General features: G+C 40.4%; 2 protein-coding genes across 2 annotated transcripts in view; one reads left to right on the top strand and one right to left on the bottom strand.

Moving 5' to 3' along the window:
* Positions 1-9,520: 9,520 nt before the first annotated feature.
* Positions 9,521-16,392, bottom strand: LOC309701051 (nuclear receptor subfamily 4 group A member 2-like). Its single transcript, XM_082525023.1, has 8 exons — positions 15,888-16,392; positions 15,759-15,804; positions 14,785-15,608; positions 13,532-13,661; positions 13,273-13,430; positions 12,966-13,165; positions 12,673-12,851; positions 9,521-10,351 (listed from the first exon to the last, which is right to left on the bottom strand). The coding sequence occupies exons 3-8, from the start codon at positions 15,601-15,603 to the stop codon at positions 10,092-10,094; spliced, it is 1,746 nt and encodes a 581-aa protein (XP_082381149.1). The 5' UTR covers positions 15,604-15,608; positions 15,759-15,804; positions 15,888-16,392; the 3' UTR covers positions 9,521-10,091.
* A 195-nt stretch (positions 16,393-16,587) lies between these two features.
* The window catches only part of gpd2 (glycerol-3-phosphate dehydrogenase 2 (mitochondrial)), a 35,992-nt gene continuing 34,799 nt past the window's right edge, over positions 16,588-17,780 (top strand). The window contains exon 1 of the mRNA XM_082525021.1: positions 16,588-16,729. The gene's annotated coding sequence lies outside the window, so the exon portion shown is untranslated. The remainder of the gene's footprint in view (positions 16,730-17,780) is intronic.

The following is a 17,780-nucleotide window of genomic DNA, read 5'->3' as shown; positions in this document are numbered from 1 at the left end:
TGCATTCTTGTTATTTTAAAAGCTATGCAATACTTAAAATCACTTACAGTATACTTATTTCTTTGTTTCCTGTAAGGACCTGATTTGTTACACTCATGTTACACTCATTTACTTACCAATTGTAAGTAAATATAATTACATTGTAATTTCTAATAAAATACATTGTAATCCCATTTAATCACAGGTTAATTATGCCCCTAGTTGCAGGTCATATTTCAAAGTGTTGGCTCCTGACTGTGAGGAAATGACACTGTAACACTGTGTAACATTAAAGCAGTGACTTCTTTATGCAAACCCAGACTGAGCCCAGGGTGAGGACTCTGTGTGCACCAACACTCTGGGTGAACTGAAACCAAACCAAAAAGAGAAACACTCTTTTTTTCCCCCTTGTGGTGTTCACATCAAATCATTTCTCATTAGCAGTGTGCCTTTGTCATGGATGCATGCACGTGGTCAGCATGTATGAGGAAGAACAAAGTCTTGGTGAACTTTAGCTGTCCATCACTCTTCACAGGAACGCAGAACTGATCCAGGAGCTTTCACAGGCCTGAGCCCATCGCACCAGGCCGCCGCCTCTGAATGTGAACGTCCTCATAATCCTCAAAGTCCTCCGGAGCCTATAGCTCCTTCATTCCTTCCTTCAAACAGTCCCCTAAGCATCTTTTTTTTTTTCTTTTTTTGGAAAGGTGCGAGAGTTTGCGATAGTGGAGATCTTTTTCATGTCGTGTGTTTCGTCCTCCTCCCCCTCGGAGGTCCACAGATGCTCTTCTGTTACATCTCTCTCACTTTTTCTGCACCCGGTCCTCATGACTGCTTGAGTTAGAACGTGACAAGAACGCCAAATCTCAGGTTAAAGTCTTTTAGACAAGTCACTTTATTTATAAGAAGAAGCAACACCTGTATAAAAAGGAGATACAAGCTGGAATCAATGATAACAATTACAGAAAAAAAACCTTTCAGCTTATGAGTTATGCAGCAGTAAGACGTTAGATTGGAGGATTGAACCCACATTATTACACTGTGTGCATTCACAGGGAAACAAACTGTTTAAAGTCAGCTCATTTACAGAAAATAGAACTTTTCTGTGGTTATATTTCACCTGCATCTGGTTTCCCGTGTAGTGAATCTAACACAGCAAAGCTGAGAACATGCCACAGACACCAAACGAGTCGTGCACACTTAAAGTACATCAGAAATTCAACGACTTTCCACTTTAATGAAAACAGTTTGCAGTACCAGCATAGAGGAGGAAGAGGGGGCTGGTATTTCAGAGTAAAGTGGAGCTCATAGTGGGCTCAAAGAAGCGAAGAACTCCCACATTTATTATTATTATCATATACATTAACAGTGATCATGCCGCAGGTCCCAGCAGAAGGTTTTAAAGCCACATATTCCCGTCAGATTCAGATCTAGGCTTTGGTTAGCAAAGCAATCAGTGGATTTGGAATATTTTGCCATCATGAAGAGCGCACTCAGCAACTCTATCTCTAAATCTTGTGTCACCGAGACAACAGGTAATAATTGGAAGGGATTAGAGTGCTTTATTTCTGAGGGGTAAACCCCTCAGGGAGCTCCTCACAGTTTACAACTGAAATTAGCATTGTCTGCTAACAGGGCAAGAACTGAACACTTGAATCACCCGACTGGATTACTTCAGCCCAGAGGTAAAGGACAGAATACACACAGAAGAGCCCAAGTGATGCATCAAGAACCTGATTTACCGATTCGACTTTTAACCTCCAATCCGCAGCTGATTCATAAACAGCAATTTAGTTTCTTCTGTGAGTTTGTGCAAAATTTCATAATGAGGCAAGAAGGTAAGACTGAAAAAATGGAATTATATCCTATTAGTTTAGAAATTAAATCATTTGGCCTAGTATTAGAGTCACAGCTTGTATTTGCTTTGTGCAAACCTAACAGCCCTTTGGTGGAGCTGCCAATAAGGCCCTGGTGATAAAATTTAAGAGTTTACTGATCAACATTTTTATAGTCTGGCTTATTGGACAAACTCTTATTATGAAGAAAGCCAAAGTATTTCTTTCTAATTAGAAACAGCATGCATTTGGTTTGTTATACACACTCACTAGCCCTCAACGTTGCTATTACGGGATTAGTCCCGTTTTGGACATGGTCACCAATCTTATGTTGTCCAATTTTCTGTTTTGGTTCAAAGGTTCCTCTCCTAGGCTAACAGGAGTAGTACCTGCTGTGGTCTTCTCCTTCTTCTGAGATCAGCAGTTTCTGAAGTACAGTCACTTAAATCACCTTTCTTCCTCTTTCTGATGCTCACACTGAATCCAGCAGAATGTCATGACCATGTCTTCATGCTTAAATGCTGCCATGTGATTAGCTAATTATACATTATTGTACATAACCTTGGCTTTTCTATAAAGTCCAACATGCTCAAGTGACACCCAGAAGACAGCATTATTTCTCAGACATCAGCTTATAGCTTAGTTTTCATTTTGTAACTATTTTCAAAAATGTTTGCTGGGTATTTTAAATGTTGTGCACACAGAAAGGTAAGAACTTAGAAGAACAGGGGTTTAGCCTCAGTTTGCCTTTCTCAGCTGTTTTTATGTGTGTCCTCAGTAAAAACTATTTATTACAATTTAGAGTAAAAAAAAACTATTTAGAATAAAATATATGACAAAGCAGGATAGTTTTTATTCTGCATGTTTACCCATTTGTTTTCTCAGTCAGATTAAACCCTCACCTGTCACATCTGGTCTCTAAGCACCAAGAAGGCAAGGTTTTACATCAGGACTGCCCTACCATTGGGTTACATTATGGGCCATCTTTTATATACAAACTGACAACATCCTCCCAGGTTTTTGGCTTCAGTCCTCAGCCATTTTCCAAGCACAACATTCAGAACACTTTGGATATTTGTGGAGAAGTACGAGACATTATGGAGGAAGATAAAAACAATGGTCTCGTTTGACGTTGAATCTCTCTCACTTGCATTCCAGTTACTGGAGTAGTGGAGGTAGTTCATAAGACATTAAAGGGTGACCCTACCCTTCACATCAGGACTAGTCCTCTGTCTACATTTCACACACAACTGCCATTACTACAGGCAGAAACATGGTTGCACCAGTTTTACCCAATGTAGGTAAAAAAGGGCTCCAATATTCTATCCTGAAACACCACCAAGCCATTGAGTTTGTTAGACTGTGGAACTAGTACTGAAAAGCTGATGTGTACCATAGGCCAATGCATATGGATACATTAAGGCATGACTCTCATCACCCACTGGAGCACAAATTAGTTGTCATCAGGATGCTACAGCACAGTGTGAACATCATCCCCACAGATACAGAAGCCAGCAAAGCAGAAGAACATCATATCAAGAAGGCCCTGAATAAATGTTGTCATCCCAGCTGGACATTTGTCAGAGCTGGGAAGATAACCCAACAATGCTCCAGGCGATCCAGGAAAGAGTATGGACAGCCACCGCCTAAGTGAAAACCACTGGTGAGCCCTTATGTGTCAGGAGTTTCGGAACAGCTGAGACTCAATTTTTCAAACCCAGAAAACACGCTATGCTAAAAAACGATCTACCCCAAGGAAAACAGAGTAACAGGAAACAAAGTAATATCGTGTACATGGTGAAGTGCCCAGAGGATTACTGGGAATTATAAATTGTGGAAACCAAGCAAGCTCTGGCCAACAGGATGGGAAAACACAGAAGAGCTACCTCATCAGTCCAGGACTCTGCAGTCTTATTATGCCTACAAGCTAGTGACCACTCCATCGGTGATTGGCTGTAGCTCAGGAGGTCGAGCATGTCATGTACTAATCCAAAAGTTTGTGGTTTGATCCCATGGCTGCTCAAGTCTGCATGCCAAATATCCTTGGCAAGATACTGACCTGACGTTTTGTGAATGTTAGACAGAAAGCACTTAAGCACTGAAAAAAGTGCTTGGGTGAATGAGGCATGTTGCATAAAGTGCTTTGAGTGCTGTATGAGAACCAGTCTATTTACCAGTAAGTGATGAGGATGTGCACATCCTGGTAGGAGTCAAGGAAGCCATTTGTGTGAAAAGAGAATGACCATCTCTGAACCGAGGAGGGGGCCTAAGGGTGCCATGTCTTTGTATTTATACAACATTTTAATCATTATTATTGAGCCGGTGCTAGTGTCAGTCTTTCTTCAATAGCACGTTTTTTAAGATCAGGGAAACCTGATCTTGAAACCTGCAGTCAGCTGAGACTCACGTAGTCAGTTGAATTAGTGATGAAATGTTTGTTCAGATTGACAGAATCTACTTCTTCTGATTACTGAGCATCCATTAAGACATACAGTCCATAATGAAACCAAACTTTATTTTAAACTGCGCTCCAAGCACTGTAAGAGCCAAACGGCAAGAGAGAACAAATAAAATGTATGCTTTAGAGAGGTTAAGTTTAATCCTCATCCTTTCCAGATATAGTTACGGTATGTTACAGTAACTCCGGCCTGAAAACACCAACTCAGCTTTGTGTTTATCTGCAGAAGCAGCCAGAAGGTGAAGCTGTACGTCTACAACATGCTTCATGCTATAAATGATAAATGCTGAAATTAGAGTCCAGTCAAACTGTGCAATCATCAGTGTGGTGACTTATTTTTACATTTAACGAATATGTATTGATTTCTGGATTATCCATTCTTAAAAGAAAAATGACCATTGAGTATTGAAAATGTTTGATAAAAGACCGAAACAATCCAGCTTGTTGTTTTTGTCTGGGGACCTCTAAAAGTGGTTCATGCATGCTGTAGGAGCTGTAGTGACTTCAAATGGAAAGTATTCATTTATAATTATGACAGCTATTGATGCATCTGTCCAGTAATCTGTAATAATCTGCAATGGATTACATGTTTAAAGTAACAGGGGGGGCCCCTGCCTATAAATCTGTCTGCGGTGGTCCTGATGCTGGCGGGCTCTGGGCTGCTAGCGATAAGGGTTAAGCTGTATTGAAGCTGGATGGATGCAGAGATCAAAGTCAGAGCTTCAGAAAAACCCCACGAGTTGTGCACTTGAGATAAAATAGTTGATGCTCCTGAGCAACCACGGCCAGCCCGAGGGGCTTCAGGAGCCCCAAAAGCAGCCTATTTCTGATGGAAGTTCAGTTGTTTGGCAGTGAGAGACAATCAGAGGTCTGTTCTCACTGCTGCCTGAACTCTCTGACCTTCTGAATCTCCATACTTTGTCTTATATAAAATCCATAGCTTATGAGGATTCCTGTTGGTGTTCTCCCCTGTTTTCCTAACATTTATAAAGCATACCCAAAGTTAACTTTTATAGTTGTGGCTCTTTTTCATTGATGATGGGTGAAAAATCCATGCAAGCCAGATTAACTGTTCCAACCAAACCTGGGAAAACCACTGCTTTATGGAGCTGACTGTGTCCTGCTGATAGGGAAAGGAGTTTCCATATACTGTACTAAGGTAAAAGATTTTGAAGCAGCCCATTGGTGGATCCATACACAGGAAGTATAGTTATGGTCAAACATTTACATCTACTCATCATGGGCATGAATGCCATGGCTTTTAATTATTTCTTTGCAGTATTTGTTTTCCAAGTGAAATGGCTCTTCTTGATGGAGGACACAGTGAGCTCCATAAAGACGTGGGTTTTCCAATTTGGGATGGAACAGCTACAACTTGGCGTCATAGAGGATTGGGCTTTGGATGAATGAATCATGATGAAGTTAAACCAAGAAAAGAAATATTTAATAGAACTTACAAACAACAAAAAGCAGTGCACAAAAACTGGCGGGTTGAAAATATGAAGCAATAATACAAAAATCTAAAAGGAGCACAAAGAAGGCTAGGAACAACACAGTCAGAGAAGCACAGGAAATGACCACAGAGGAGTTACAGGTGGGGGGCAGTGGGGCCAGACAATCACAAAATCGGGGGGAAATTAACAAAGGCAGGAAGTAAAAACCACAATGAGGGAAAACTAACCTTCGATGGCTCTGACGTGCCACTGAAGCTGATCGCGCCAACTCAACACAATGCTTCCTTGTGTATTTTATAAGCGTCCCCATGGTGCCAGGTCTATTTTTTTAGGAGGCTGCACAGAGCAGGTGAAGAGGGCAGGAAGTCAGATACAAGCAGTACATAGGGAATCCAGGGAATTTTCAAAATAAAAGACCCCACACAAACTAAAGGCTCTGTTTCTGAAATGCTCCCAGTGGGATTTGAAGCTGTGCAAAGGATGGAACAAAACAGTGATGGGAACGTGACATTAAATCCAGTGTATTCCCAGGGTAATGCTGGCAAAAAGTAAGTGACAGACAGGGACATACAGAAGGCAGGAGGAAATGGGAAGTGGAAACGGAAAGGAGTAAAATAAAACAAATGATTACTTGTAGAATGATACAAACCAGATGTTTTGCACTGTGCAGCAACCCCTCTTCTTTTGACAAGAGTCTGTAACACATCTTCTTTGCATAATACAAGTTTTTATGAGTTTTATTTTCGTGTTTTTGAGCTCTTTCACTGATGTCCACAACAGAAATGTGACTGTTTTTGATGTAATGCTGTATGAGGGCCTGAAGATCCCAATCCAGTACTGATTTTCAGCCTTGTGCTTTGCGCACAGAGATTCCTCCAGATTTTCTGAATCTTTTGATGATATTATGGACTGTAGATGATGAGATATTCAAAAGTCTATACATACAGGACATTATTCTGAAATTGTTCCAGAATTTGTGTTTTTTTTGGTGATTTATTTAAAATGCTGGGGGTTTTTTTGGGTTTTTTTTAATACCCAATCACGTTGCTGACCTGCTGCCAATGAACTTGATTGTCTGCAAGATGTTCGTTCTTTTCAGGTAGCACTTACTTTTCCAACCTTTTACTGTTTTACTTAATCAAATGTACGAGTTAAACCTTTCATTAAAATATTAAACTGTCTTAGTTTAAACATTTAATATGCTTTCTTTGTTCTACTGCAAATAAAATATGAGTTTATACGTTTTTTTAATCACTGCATCACACAGCGTACCAACCTTTTGGGGGAATTCAGTTTGTACATTTCATTCAAAATTCCTGCCCAGCCTTCTGTGTGGGAGTTTGCTTGAACCCATCTTCCCTAAACTAACAAAACCTATTTCCAGTGACAGAGAGCTGGTGCAGTTGCTGGTGCCTTTTGAGAAGCTGCAGAATGACAGGTTTGAGAAGCGATTGTTAGGACAGTTGGGGAAATTAAGGGGGGGAAGAGAATCCTGGCGGATAGAATCTGCAAGCTGCATCTGTGAATTATCGATGAATTTCCTGCAGCATCCTCTCCTTTAGCTGCTCATGTCAGCGCACCAACACAGGACTACAACATTAGCTAAAAGTGAGGGTACATCAAAGCTAACACATCACATAAAAATGTGAAGTAGTTGATCCATTGTTCACATTGCTTCTCTTAATCACTCCAGGACTATTGTAGTGATAGTGATGAATTAAAGAAGAACCAACTAGGAGATGTTATATTAGTAAATCATTGGGTACCGGTTACTTCAACATTTGTTCCTATTTTTGTACTCCATATTTCGTATTTAATTTAACTGACACACAGTGAATTTTGGAGTCTTTGAGGCCTTTATGAGCTAAATATCCATAAATGCAACATGAAAGGTGCTTTTACATGTTGTTCTTACACCTGATATCAGTTATGGGACATTAAAAGTGCTTTTTTGCAATGAGCTACAGCCTGGGTACACTGTCTGCTGCTTGATCTTTGTGTAGACCGTGCATGAAAGAACTTTTAATTCCTTTTTCTTGCACTCTGTAGTTTTGCTCTTTGGTTATTAGCAATATGAATAGCAAATGATTTCAAACTCAAGCCAACATCTTCTTTGAGGCTGGGATCCAGTGGTAACAGCTGCACAAGTTTCCTTAAAGCTCCAGATGGGGGTGTCTAAATACTTTTGGTTATGCAGTGTATTACAGTACTGCAGGGACTTGGCACTGACATATACTGTGTATGCGATAATGCTCTAGCATGACTTTGTGGATCAACAGATTTCCTATAGGCTAATTTTTGTAAAACATTCCTGTCTGTGACCTTAATTCAATGTCCATATTTATAAAGGTGCTATAGGAACTAGCACTGTTTGGCTGTTAAATATCAGTTATTGTATTGCACTCGCTTTCTGCACCTGTCAGTCACCATCATCATCAGAATAAATTGGATGTTTCTCAGATACCGTTATCGATTTATCTCTATCTCAGCTCGCCACGCCGGGGCACCCGAACGGCCCCAGATATCGACCTGCAGGCCTATTAAAACCTCCTTGGGAACATCATCCTATAAGACCTTTTTTTCAAGTCATGAAATCAATGTTTTCAGCCAGATAGAAGAGAACACATGTCACCAGCTGCAGAGTACAAATCAGCTGGAATAACTTGAAATATTTACATATGTATGACTAAAAATGTTTAGGCTGCTGTTTAAAGGATTTGGCTTTTCACTGAAGTCTTTTAAAATGTGATGTTTTAGAAGAGATTTTAATCATATGGACAGGAGCAACATGAGGTCGTAGGATATATTCAGCACCGGCGCCTCCATTTATTTGCTCTGTTTGGCCTTTCTTGGTGTAGATGCTGAATCCTGGGCCTTTATCTTTGCCAACGGCAGCAGAAACTGACTTCTTTAATGCCACATCTAACCAAAGGGCTGCAGAAATGTCAGGCAGCCGACGGCCAGAAAACACACACACACACACACACACACACACACACACACACACACACACGCACACGCGCACACACACACAAACACGCACACACACACACGCAGTCATGCCTTGGAAAATTCTGTGTAAACTCTGCCAACTTTGAAAAAACAGTGCCAGTGTGACCTTTACATTCATATACAGGCACACATACGGTTTCTTATAGCTTATTTTTTAATGGATCTCCAAAGTTTGCTTTTCTCATTACTTATCAGAAAAAACTGGCAAATTAACTAAAGAGGAGAAACACTGCTCATATTACTTTTACTTCTTTTCATCTTACTGGCAGGCGTTAGCATCCATATTTACTGTTTCCTGCATGAATCGTGCAAATTTTCAATAAACTGTGTTGCAGCATTTCACACAAATGCAGCCAGCTACCCATAATGTGTTCGTATGGGTGAGTACTTTATGGCATTTTTGCATGCATAAAAAATAATAAGCAAAAAAAAAAATTGCATTAATACGAACCAACACGTACAGAAAGAATGACCTTTGCATAAAAACAATGTGACATAAATTTGGTCTATGCAATAAGTACATTTAAAAAATGCAAACTTACATATAAGTTTGAAAACATAATTAAAATTTAACAGCAAAATAAAATAATTGAATCTCTTTAAGAATGCGTTTTTACAACAGTAGGTGTTAGAAAGTTGAATTAAATGTTATATATTGTAATTAGAATTGTTATTAAATTCAGTATAACATTTTTAAAGGGACTCTGCATTTCCTGCGATTAAAAATCAAATGTCCAACCATAGTTTCAAATAAATGATAGAAGGCCCGGCAGTCCAGCCAGTGTAACTTCATTTAGTCTTTTATTTATGAAAGTGTGGACAATGACATCTTACTCTGAGAAGACAACAGAGGTTAATGAATATTATTAATCACTAATAAACATGATGGGACGCCTTGTCTCGTATCAAAATGCCTTTGTACACAATGAGTAGCAGGAGAAAGCGTAAAATAAAGTCGTCTGAGTCACTTGCAGTCCATAATCTTGGCCTGACGGGCTCATTAAATCACGCTGTACAGAGTAATAATGGTAGGAAAAGCTTATTTCAGTCTTGCAATGAAATTAATCCTTTTTTTCAAAGTCATCAGCATGCTTCAGTGAAGTTATATTTAGAAATTAAGTGGTCACAATTCTTGGATTAAATTGCTTCCACTTCTCATTTCACTTGTTCTCATCCCAATGTGATCTTCTGGTTCGGTATAACTTTTTAAAAATGTTTTTGTTTCTTATTTTTTTGCGCACAACATCCAGATAGTCAGCAATTATTATCGGGAACAAAGCAAAAGGGGTCTTACAGTGTCCTCGGCGAGAAAACCACAGAAAACCGTTTCCCTGTGTGTCTCCTTTCTTGTCTCTAAAATGGCAACGTGTCGAGGAATAACTTATCTATGATGGCTGGTGGCGGCACCAGATCCTCCAGCTTCAGGTAGAAAATCCTCTGCAGGCCCTGGATGCACAGAGTGCGAAGTTCCGGCAGCTTTTCCAAAAGTCTGGACAAATGATTGGACCAACAGCTCGAGCCTCCATCCGCGCTTGTCCCACCGTCCTTCAAGCACCTGACCACGCTGCTCTGTAGCTCCTCAACTTTCTTTGGCTCCTTCAGTCCATGCCGCTCTGTAGAGAATTAAATAAAAAATGAACTAACTTTACAAAGTTAACCAGGATATATTGAATTCTTTTATTACCTTTTAACTGGTGCTACAATAATTTCATTAAGTAAAATTACTACTTGTAAATCAGACTTTTGGTAGCTACATTCATCTCAAGGCTTTTGTTCTAAAATAACAAAGAATGTGAACTTTTAAAAATTCAGTTTTATCAACCAAATTTCAACCATTCAATTCATCTTATAAATCGCATATTTAAGATTGTTTTGCTTGGGTATAATTTTCAATACTTTTCCAGTCATTATGTTTAGCTAAGATTTTGCCATGCTATCTGTTACTGTTGGTTAGCAAATAGGTTTGACTAATTATATTAATAATTTATTCAATTTTAAAGCCTACTTATCGGGCCTCAACTTAGCTAACAAACTCATTTGTCTCAAACTTTTAGCTATTTCAACTAGTTTTCTTTTACTATTTCAAATTAGCTTTAACTAGTTTTTCTACCCAATTACTTTTAGCTAACCTTTTAGTAGTCAGTTTAGCTAATTATGCTAACTATTAATTTTATTAATAACATTTTAAAAACTATTTATCCCATATTAACTTTTTTTTTTTTTATTAATTATATGAACCACATTTCAACCATTATCATATAAATTGTAGACTAAAGAGATTTTTGTTTAGGTAGTAGTGTCAGTGCTTTTCCAATCATTACTGTCTGTAATGTTAATTAGCTGATAAGTTTAGCTAATTATAGCAAACATTTATCCAATAAATTTAATTAAACATTTTTTGAGCCTCTGGTTGTTGCTAACAAATCTATTTAAACAATTTACTTTTATCAATTCTGTTTTCTTTATTTCAACCACTTTTTAAAAAAACAAATTACACTATTAAATTACCTTAAACTAATTATTCCCCAAAAGTTTTTGTTTTTACCATTTTTGTTATTTTAAAAGATTCTATATAATATTACGTCTTTGCTTTTAGCTAACTTTAGCTGTTGTCTTTACTTTTTCGCAGTCATATTTAGCTAATAGAAACGTATCCATTACTTTTAAATCATTTTTAAGATATTTATCTATTTTAACTAGAAAGTTAGTTATTATAATTTGCTAACTATTTCAACCATAATTAAATGACTAACAATTTATCCATAACTTTTATCAACAAGTTGTCAAACAAACTATTGTTTTGTTGTTGTTTGTTGTTTTTTTCACTATTTCCAGCCATTACCCTTTAATCTGGGCTAATTACTTGGAACTTTTAGATAACTATTTAAACCAGTTACACTAATTATTGCACTTATTATTCTACAAGATCGTGAAGGACCTCAGCCATCCCAACAACAGACTGTTCTCTCTGTTGAGGTCAGGAAAGCGATTCTGCTCCCTGAAGACCAACACAGAGAGACTGAGGAGGAGCTTCTTCCCGCAGGCGATACGGTCTCTCAATCACACCACCACACAGTACTGACCCACACATATAGTTCTTACACACACTGGACATTCTGGACATTGTTTTCACTTCATTACTTAAATCACGCTGCTGTTATTGTGTATATATTTATTTATATTTCTTCATACATTCTTATATAGTTCTATATTGTGTATTTTGTTGTACAGTTATTTTATTTTCAACTTTAATTTATATATTTTATCTTATTCTCCCAGTTAAATTACCCTTCATTCTAATTTGTGTTGTACAGTTATTTCATTTTTAACCTTAATTTATATTTTATTCCTTCCTAGTTAAATTTACCCTTTTTAATTTTTCATATTTATTTCCTATCTTATTCATAGCCTTTTCCTTTTTTGTTCTCTTTAGGTCACGAGCAGTTGTCCAAGCATTTCACTACATATCGTACTGTGTATGACTGTGTACGTGACAAATAAAATTTGAATTTGAATTTGAATTTGAACATGGCGTCACAAATTATGTAAAATTGCACACCTTTTGCCAAGTTTCGCTAGATTTTCTCTAGATTTAGAGAAACTAAATCAATAACAATCAGTCCAGCTTACTTGTCATCCCTTAAACATGTAGTTCACATTCAGGAAAGTTTATCCTCAGTAAATTAAAGCTTCACATCCTGGCATGATTTAATAATGTGACTGATTATACAATATTGTTCTTTTATCTTTATTTTGATTTTTCTTTTTTTAAACTGGAGCTGTGTTAATGACAAAAAATATTATAAATGGTAACATTCCCATGTTGAATATTATCAAAATAGATAATCCAGGGTCACTTGAATGTAGCATTTATCGGTTATGTCTTTAAGCTTTGTAAATCGCATGAAGCGGAAAATGTTCTTGGACGTCTCACCGGTGACCAGGGCGAGGGTGCATATACAGGAGAAGGTGGAGACGTCCAAGTTCATCCTCTGCAGATTGGCAGAAAATTCAACAATGCTGTCAATCCATTCACCAAAGCCCCGCAGACACTGGAGCCGGTGCCACACTGACCCGTCACAGAAGATCAGTTTCCCTTCTTCTGGGTTGGATCTGAAATGTTACAACAGCCTGTGGTTAACGTGTGAAGCTGGAGGGCAGAGGTGAATAAATAAATAAGTAAATAGGCAAATAAATTCTATATAAAATGTGTAAAAGGTTATTTACCTGTACGACAACCGTAAAACAAAAAGTTCCAGGAAGGCAGAGTAGAAGAGAAGGTCTTGGTCATGTTTAGGTAGAGAGGTGAAACCCGGGATCTTCTGCGCCCAACCCCGAATAACCTCTATCGATCTGGTCAGGAGGTCATAAAACTGGCGGACATGCTGAGCATCGTCTCCTGGGGGACTTCCTGGATTCTCTTTAAACTGCATTTAAAGGTCACCGGTCGGATCAGATTGGAAGGAAGGAGGATACCAATGATTATAACTCTACTATGTCTTAGTCGTATATCAACAGTGTCAGTTCTACTTACTTTGGAGTAGTCCAGGCGAGAAGGTGGAGGATTGGACTCCACATGCGCCCTGATGAGGGCGCTCAGGAGGGCGCTGCCAGGTGAGGAGGCATCTGGAAGAGCTCTGGGTTTGGACGGCAAGCGACCTCTTCGACCTTTCAGGCTGTCTGTCCTCACCACTGCAGAGGAAAAGATGAAGAGGGCGACACTTTTCAGCTCTGACCTCCTAAACGGCACCAAGAATAATGGTTTAAGAAGCTTTTTGGCTCTATCAGTTTACCTTCTTTGACCATTCCCACTGCGAGGCACTTCTGGAAACGGCAATATTGGCATCGGTTCCTTCTGCGTTTGTCCACAGGGCAGCTTTTGGCAGCCAAGCACACATACTTGGCATTTTTTTGCACTGTGCGCTGCACAGAGAGAAGAAGAATCTGCATATTACTCTATATACCTTTTGAAAAATACAATCCTGCACTTTAATAGGTTCATGGCTCTCGGGCTGAGGTGTGGTCGAATTTACATCAGTCTTCTTCCTGATCCAGCAAACACACCTGATGGTTAAAGGACTCTTTGGTTAATAAAAATCTGACTTGTTGGTGTGTTTCTTAAAAACTTGAAACAACTTTCAGTGCTCTAAACACATCTACCACTTGCTGCTGTTCACTAAAACTTTACACAGTACCTTTTCTTTTTCTAGTAAGAGATTTTTGGAAATTTTCTTGTAAAATTTTCAAATTAAAGCAAAATTTTGGTCTCTAGAAACGTGTGCTGGTGGATTAGTCTGAAATATGGAGCCATATGGATCTTTTAAAAGATCTAATATGAGAAAAAGGAACAAAAAAAAAAACGGTCCCTATGAAAGAAACAACAAGAAGAGACATAACAATAGTAATAGCGGACTTTTTTTTATAAACATACTGTCATGACAATACATCTCAGAGGGCTCATTGTTAAAAAAAATACTTTTGAGCCATTTTAGAAAGATAAGAAAGGTAAAAGTAACCTAACAAGGGGTTAAATTGTTCCTTCAAAATTAGTGGCAGCACTCTTGCTGCTGTGGGCCATCTGAGGCACTGAGCAGTCGGACAGGCAGGTCTGGGTAAATAGAGGGTCGTGGTCATTCATAATTTGGAGACTGGCCCCGGGGAATCTCCCAGTGAAAGACGAAGGAGAAGGTTTTGATTCACGGCACGTTGGTGACCATTTTCATACAGGACATTCGCGACGTTTAACGCGCGTGTCAAGAGACCAAGAGAACAAAACGTGCCTCTGGAGTCTATTGTCCAATTTAGAAGGCCGGTCAGAGCTCCCCGGGGGAAGCTTTATATTATAGCCAATTACTTGGAATTAGAGTTGCATTATGGGATATAATTCCCGTGGGTGTGTAGTTATTTTTTCATCATATTTTTCACAGAAATGTTGGAAGACTTTTGTGCTAAAAAAGGGAGTAAATATCCATAAAAAACAACTTTCAGATCTTCAGAGTTTCCTTTAAAACTGCAGATTTGTATTAAGCCTTCACTGAAAACAAACCTTGAAGAACCCCTTGCAGCCCTCGCAGGTGCGCACTCCGTAGTGCTGGCAGGCTGCGTTATCCCCGCATACCGCGCACACCCCCTCTGAGCTCAGCGGTCCTCGGCCGGGCGCAGAAGAAGTTTGGTATTCCATAAAGTGGTGGCCGTGCGCGAGATGGAGTGGGTGAGCAAATCCAACACCGCTCTGTTTGCCCAGGCCGGTGGAGCCCAAAACGGTGGGTGTTTCCAGCTGCTGGTGCGCCAGAGCTCCGTCAAACTTCACCTGGCACGTGGACAAACTCTGGCCGTCGTGTTGCGCGTGTTTTAGGGACAGCAGGGAAAACCTGGACAGCGCGTTTTTCCTGTGCGTCGCCAAATAGTCCTGCCGAAAGCTGTACAGGGAGCCGGAGTCCTCCCAAATGTGTCCCGACGGAAGCTGGAAGTTGGGCGTGAGGGAGGAGTGCGGGGAGGGGGAGCGGTAGTAATAAACGGGGCTCGGGGAAGAAAGGAGCTCGTCTGACTGGTGCGCTGGGTGCTGATTCGGTTGATAGCGCGGGCACCCGTGCGCATCCTCCACCTTGACGCACGGCAGCTCCCCCTGGACCTGCATCTGAAACAGACACGGGGGCTTTACGTCGTACCCAGAGCCGTAAGAGTCCGCCAGGGGGCCGAAGGTGGGGCCCGAGGCTCCAGCCGACACTTCACTGTTAGTAAGATCCATGCTGAACTTGACAAACTCCGGAGTGAGGAAGTCGCAGCTGCGCTCTCCGCCGGAGCTCTGGGAGGCTGGGCTGGCTCCTTGAGGCGACGAGCCGCACTGGGTCTGGACGCACGGCATGATCACTGCAACAACACACGCAGATGATGAAACGTGTTTAAAAGTGCGATAAAGTGATGCTCTAGTGAGGCAATGTCGCTGGAATTCACCGTCAATGCTTTTTTGTTGATATATTTAATTATAATATTTTTTTAAGGTGAAACAAGCAAACTCACCTTACAATTGATTTTCCACAACCTCCTATTGTGCCCCAAACGTCTCCTGGCACGAAACAGAAACAACAGATAATTTGTTAGCGAGCCCAGTCCCCCCATTTAAACTCAAAAGAGTAACATTTCCACTACCTTAGATGTGGATCCAGTGCGGGAGGACGCTGGTGAGTAATCCCATCCCTACTGTGTTGCTGCTCGTGGATCTTCTGAAGCTCTCTGGCTGTATGGACGGAGCGATGGAAATGACTGTTCACTTCAGCCACTCTTTGGCTTTGCAGACTGGCTGCCAGTGGCACCGACAATGTGCTTTTGTTTACGTGCTTACGCGCTCCAAGCCCCATTACGCACGCACTGGCCACAGAGGGGTGGTGTGAGAGAGTGTGTGTGTGAGTATGTGTGTGTGTGTGTGTGTGTGTGTGTGGTTAGAAAGCGGCTCAGTGAATTTGGAAATTATGTTTATAATTAAGTTTAATGTAGTTTTAATAGATGTACGGCTGCAGTGGGGGATTCAGATTGGACTTATCTAGTTGTAAACGTGTGTAAAAGTATATAAAATTACACTTTTTATGTAGTTTTTAAAAACACAAGAATACTACTACACATGCTTTAATCTGCAGGGTGCTTGGTTTACTTATATGTGCACGCCTTCTGTCCTAAATAACAGAGGAAACGACAGCTGGCTCGTTGTTATTATCCCCAGGGAGGATGAAGAAAAGAGCGGAGTTGCGCAATCCTGCCTTTGCCTTACATCAATTTACGTGGCACCGCCTCCGCTCGAACCCAATTGGACGCTCTCAGCCGAGCTCCGCCCTCCGATTGGCTCTCCCCGACATCGCTCGACGTGCCCGCCGGGCTTCCTGGTTGTAGCTGTCAAGCGCTCACTCAAGCTACGGTTTGGATAGCTACCGATGCCCCCAGTCGCCGCCCTGCATCGCCCCGAGCGACTTTTATCCAGCCACGAAGCACCAAGTCCTGTAAGTGGGAATGTTTGTTGTGTCACCCGGTGATTTTCGGACATTTTAAAGCCGCTCTAAATGATTGTCTAACCCGTGTTTTTCTTTTCTTTCCCGACCCCAATAAAGGAAAAAAAAAAACAGAACATCTGCGAATTTTTCTTCGCTAGCCGCTATAGGGCTGAGAGACTACCCTTCAGTTTTATCGTGTTCGTGGAGCTAAACACGGGCCATATTTACGTGTCTTTTTAGGCTATTTAAGCCCGCGTGAACGGCTAAATATTTCACACACCCTTTGAAGTGTATGTAGCCTTTTTTTCTTCTTCTTCTTTTTTACAACGTAAAGGCGAAGGTCAACAGTAATCTCCCCCCTCAGAGACCACACCGACACTGATCGCTTACATTTTGATCCACGGCAGGACAACAGTTAAAGATCAAACCGACTTCCTCTTGTGTGGCCCGGCGTACCTGCATCGGTATATCACCACCTGCTGTTAAAAGCAAACACTCCCAAGTAGGACATTTTGAATTAAAAGAAAAAGCCACAAATTTCACGTGTTTCTTCATAAAAATCACCCCCTCCTCCTCTTCCGGATTCATAATGAGCCTGCAGGCTGCTCTAAGTGAAAGCTGGTGACTTTCCCCCGTGACACGAAGACACCAGTAGTGGCATGAATATGGTGTGCCATGTTAATAACATAGAGTTTAAGAGTCCTAGTTGCTTCACTCACAAAATCAGGGGTGTCAAACCTGAGGTCCGGGGGCCAGAATCGGCCTGGACTCCAACCGGTCAACTTCAAAAAGCAGGAATGAGGGTGTACATTTTGGCCTTTTAACTATATTTCAAAGGTTTTAGCTTTATCTTAACTGATAAACACCTCCCACATGGCCATTCATGCTACACCAAAGTAAATAGCTATGTAATAGATTTTTTGAGTTTGACATCACAGCACTAAAGGAGGCACCGATTGTGAAAGTCTGGGCTAGTGCTCATGTTTAAATATTCCAGATTGCCCCACACAGCTGGTGCAATACCTTGTCTTTGAGGGTTTTTAGTTAATTGGTATAATTT

This window comes from Aulonocara stuartgranti (genome assembly GCF_965226115.1).
Source record: "Aulonocara stuartgranti genome assembly, chromosome: 23".
In the NCBI taxonomy this organism is placed as follows: domain Eukaryota; kingdom Metazoa; phylum Chordata; class Actinopteri; order Cichliformes; family Cichlidae; genus Aulonocara; species Aulonocara stuartgranti.
This window is presented reverse-complemented; position numbering and strand designations above follow the sequence as displayed.

Bases quoted from the DNA above. Each gene is read 5' to 3' on its own strand.
- LOC309701051 (XM_082525023.1), bottom strand. From the start codon at position 15,603: ATGCCGTGCGTCCAGACCCAGTGCGGCTCGTCGCCTCAAGGAGCCAGC. The intron at 13,166-13,272 runs GTAAGTAGAACT...CTTTAAATGCAG, and splicing joins CTCGCCTGGACTACTCCAAA to TTTAAAGAGAATCCAGGAAG. The intron at 12,852-12,965 runs GTAAATAACCTT...GTAACATTTCAG, and splicing joins GTTTTACGGTTGTCGTACAG to ATCCAACCCAGAAGAAGGGA.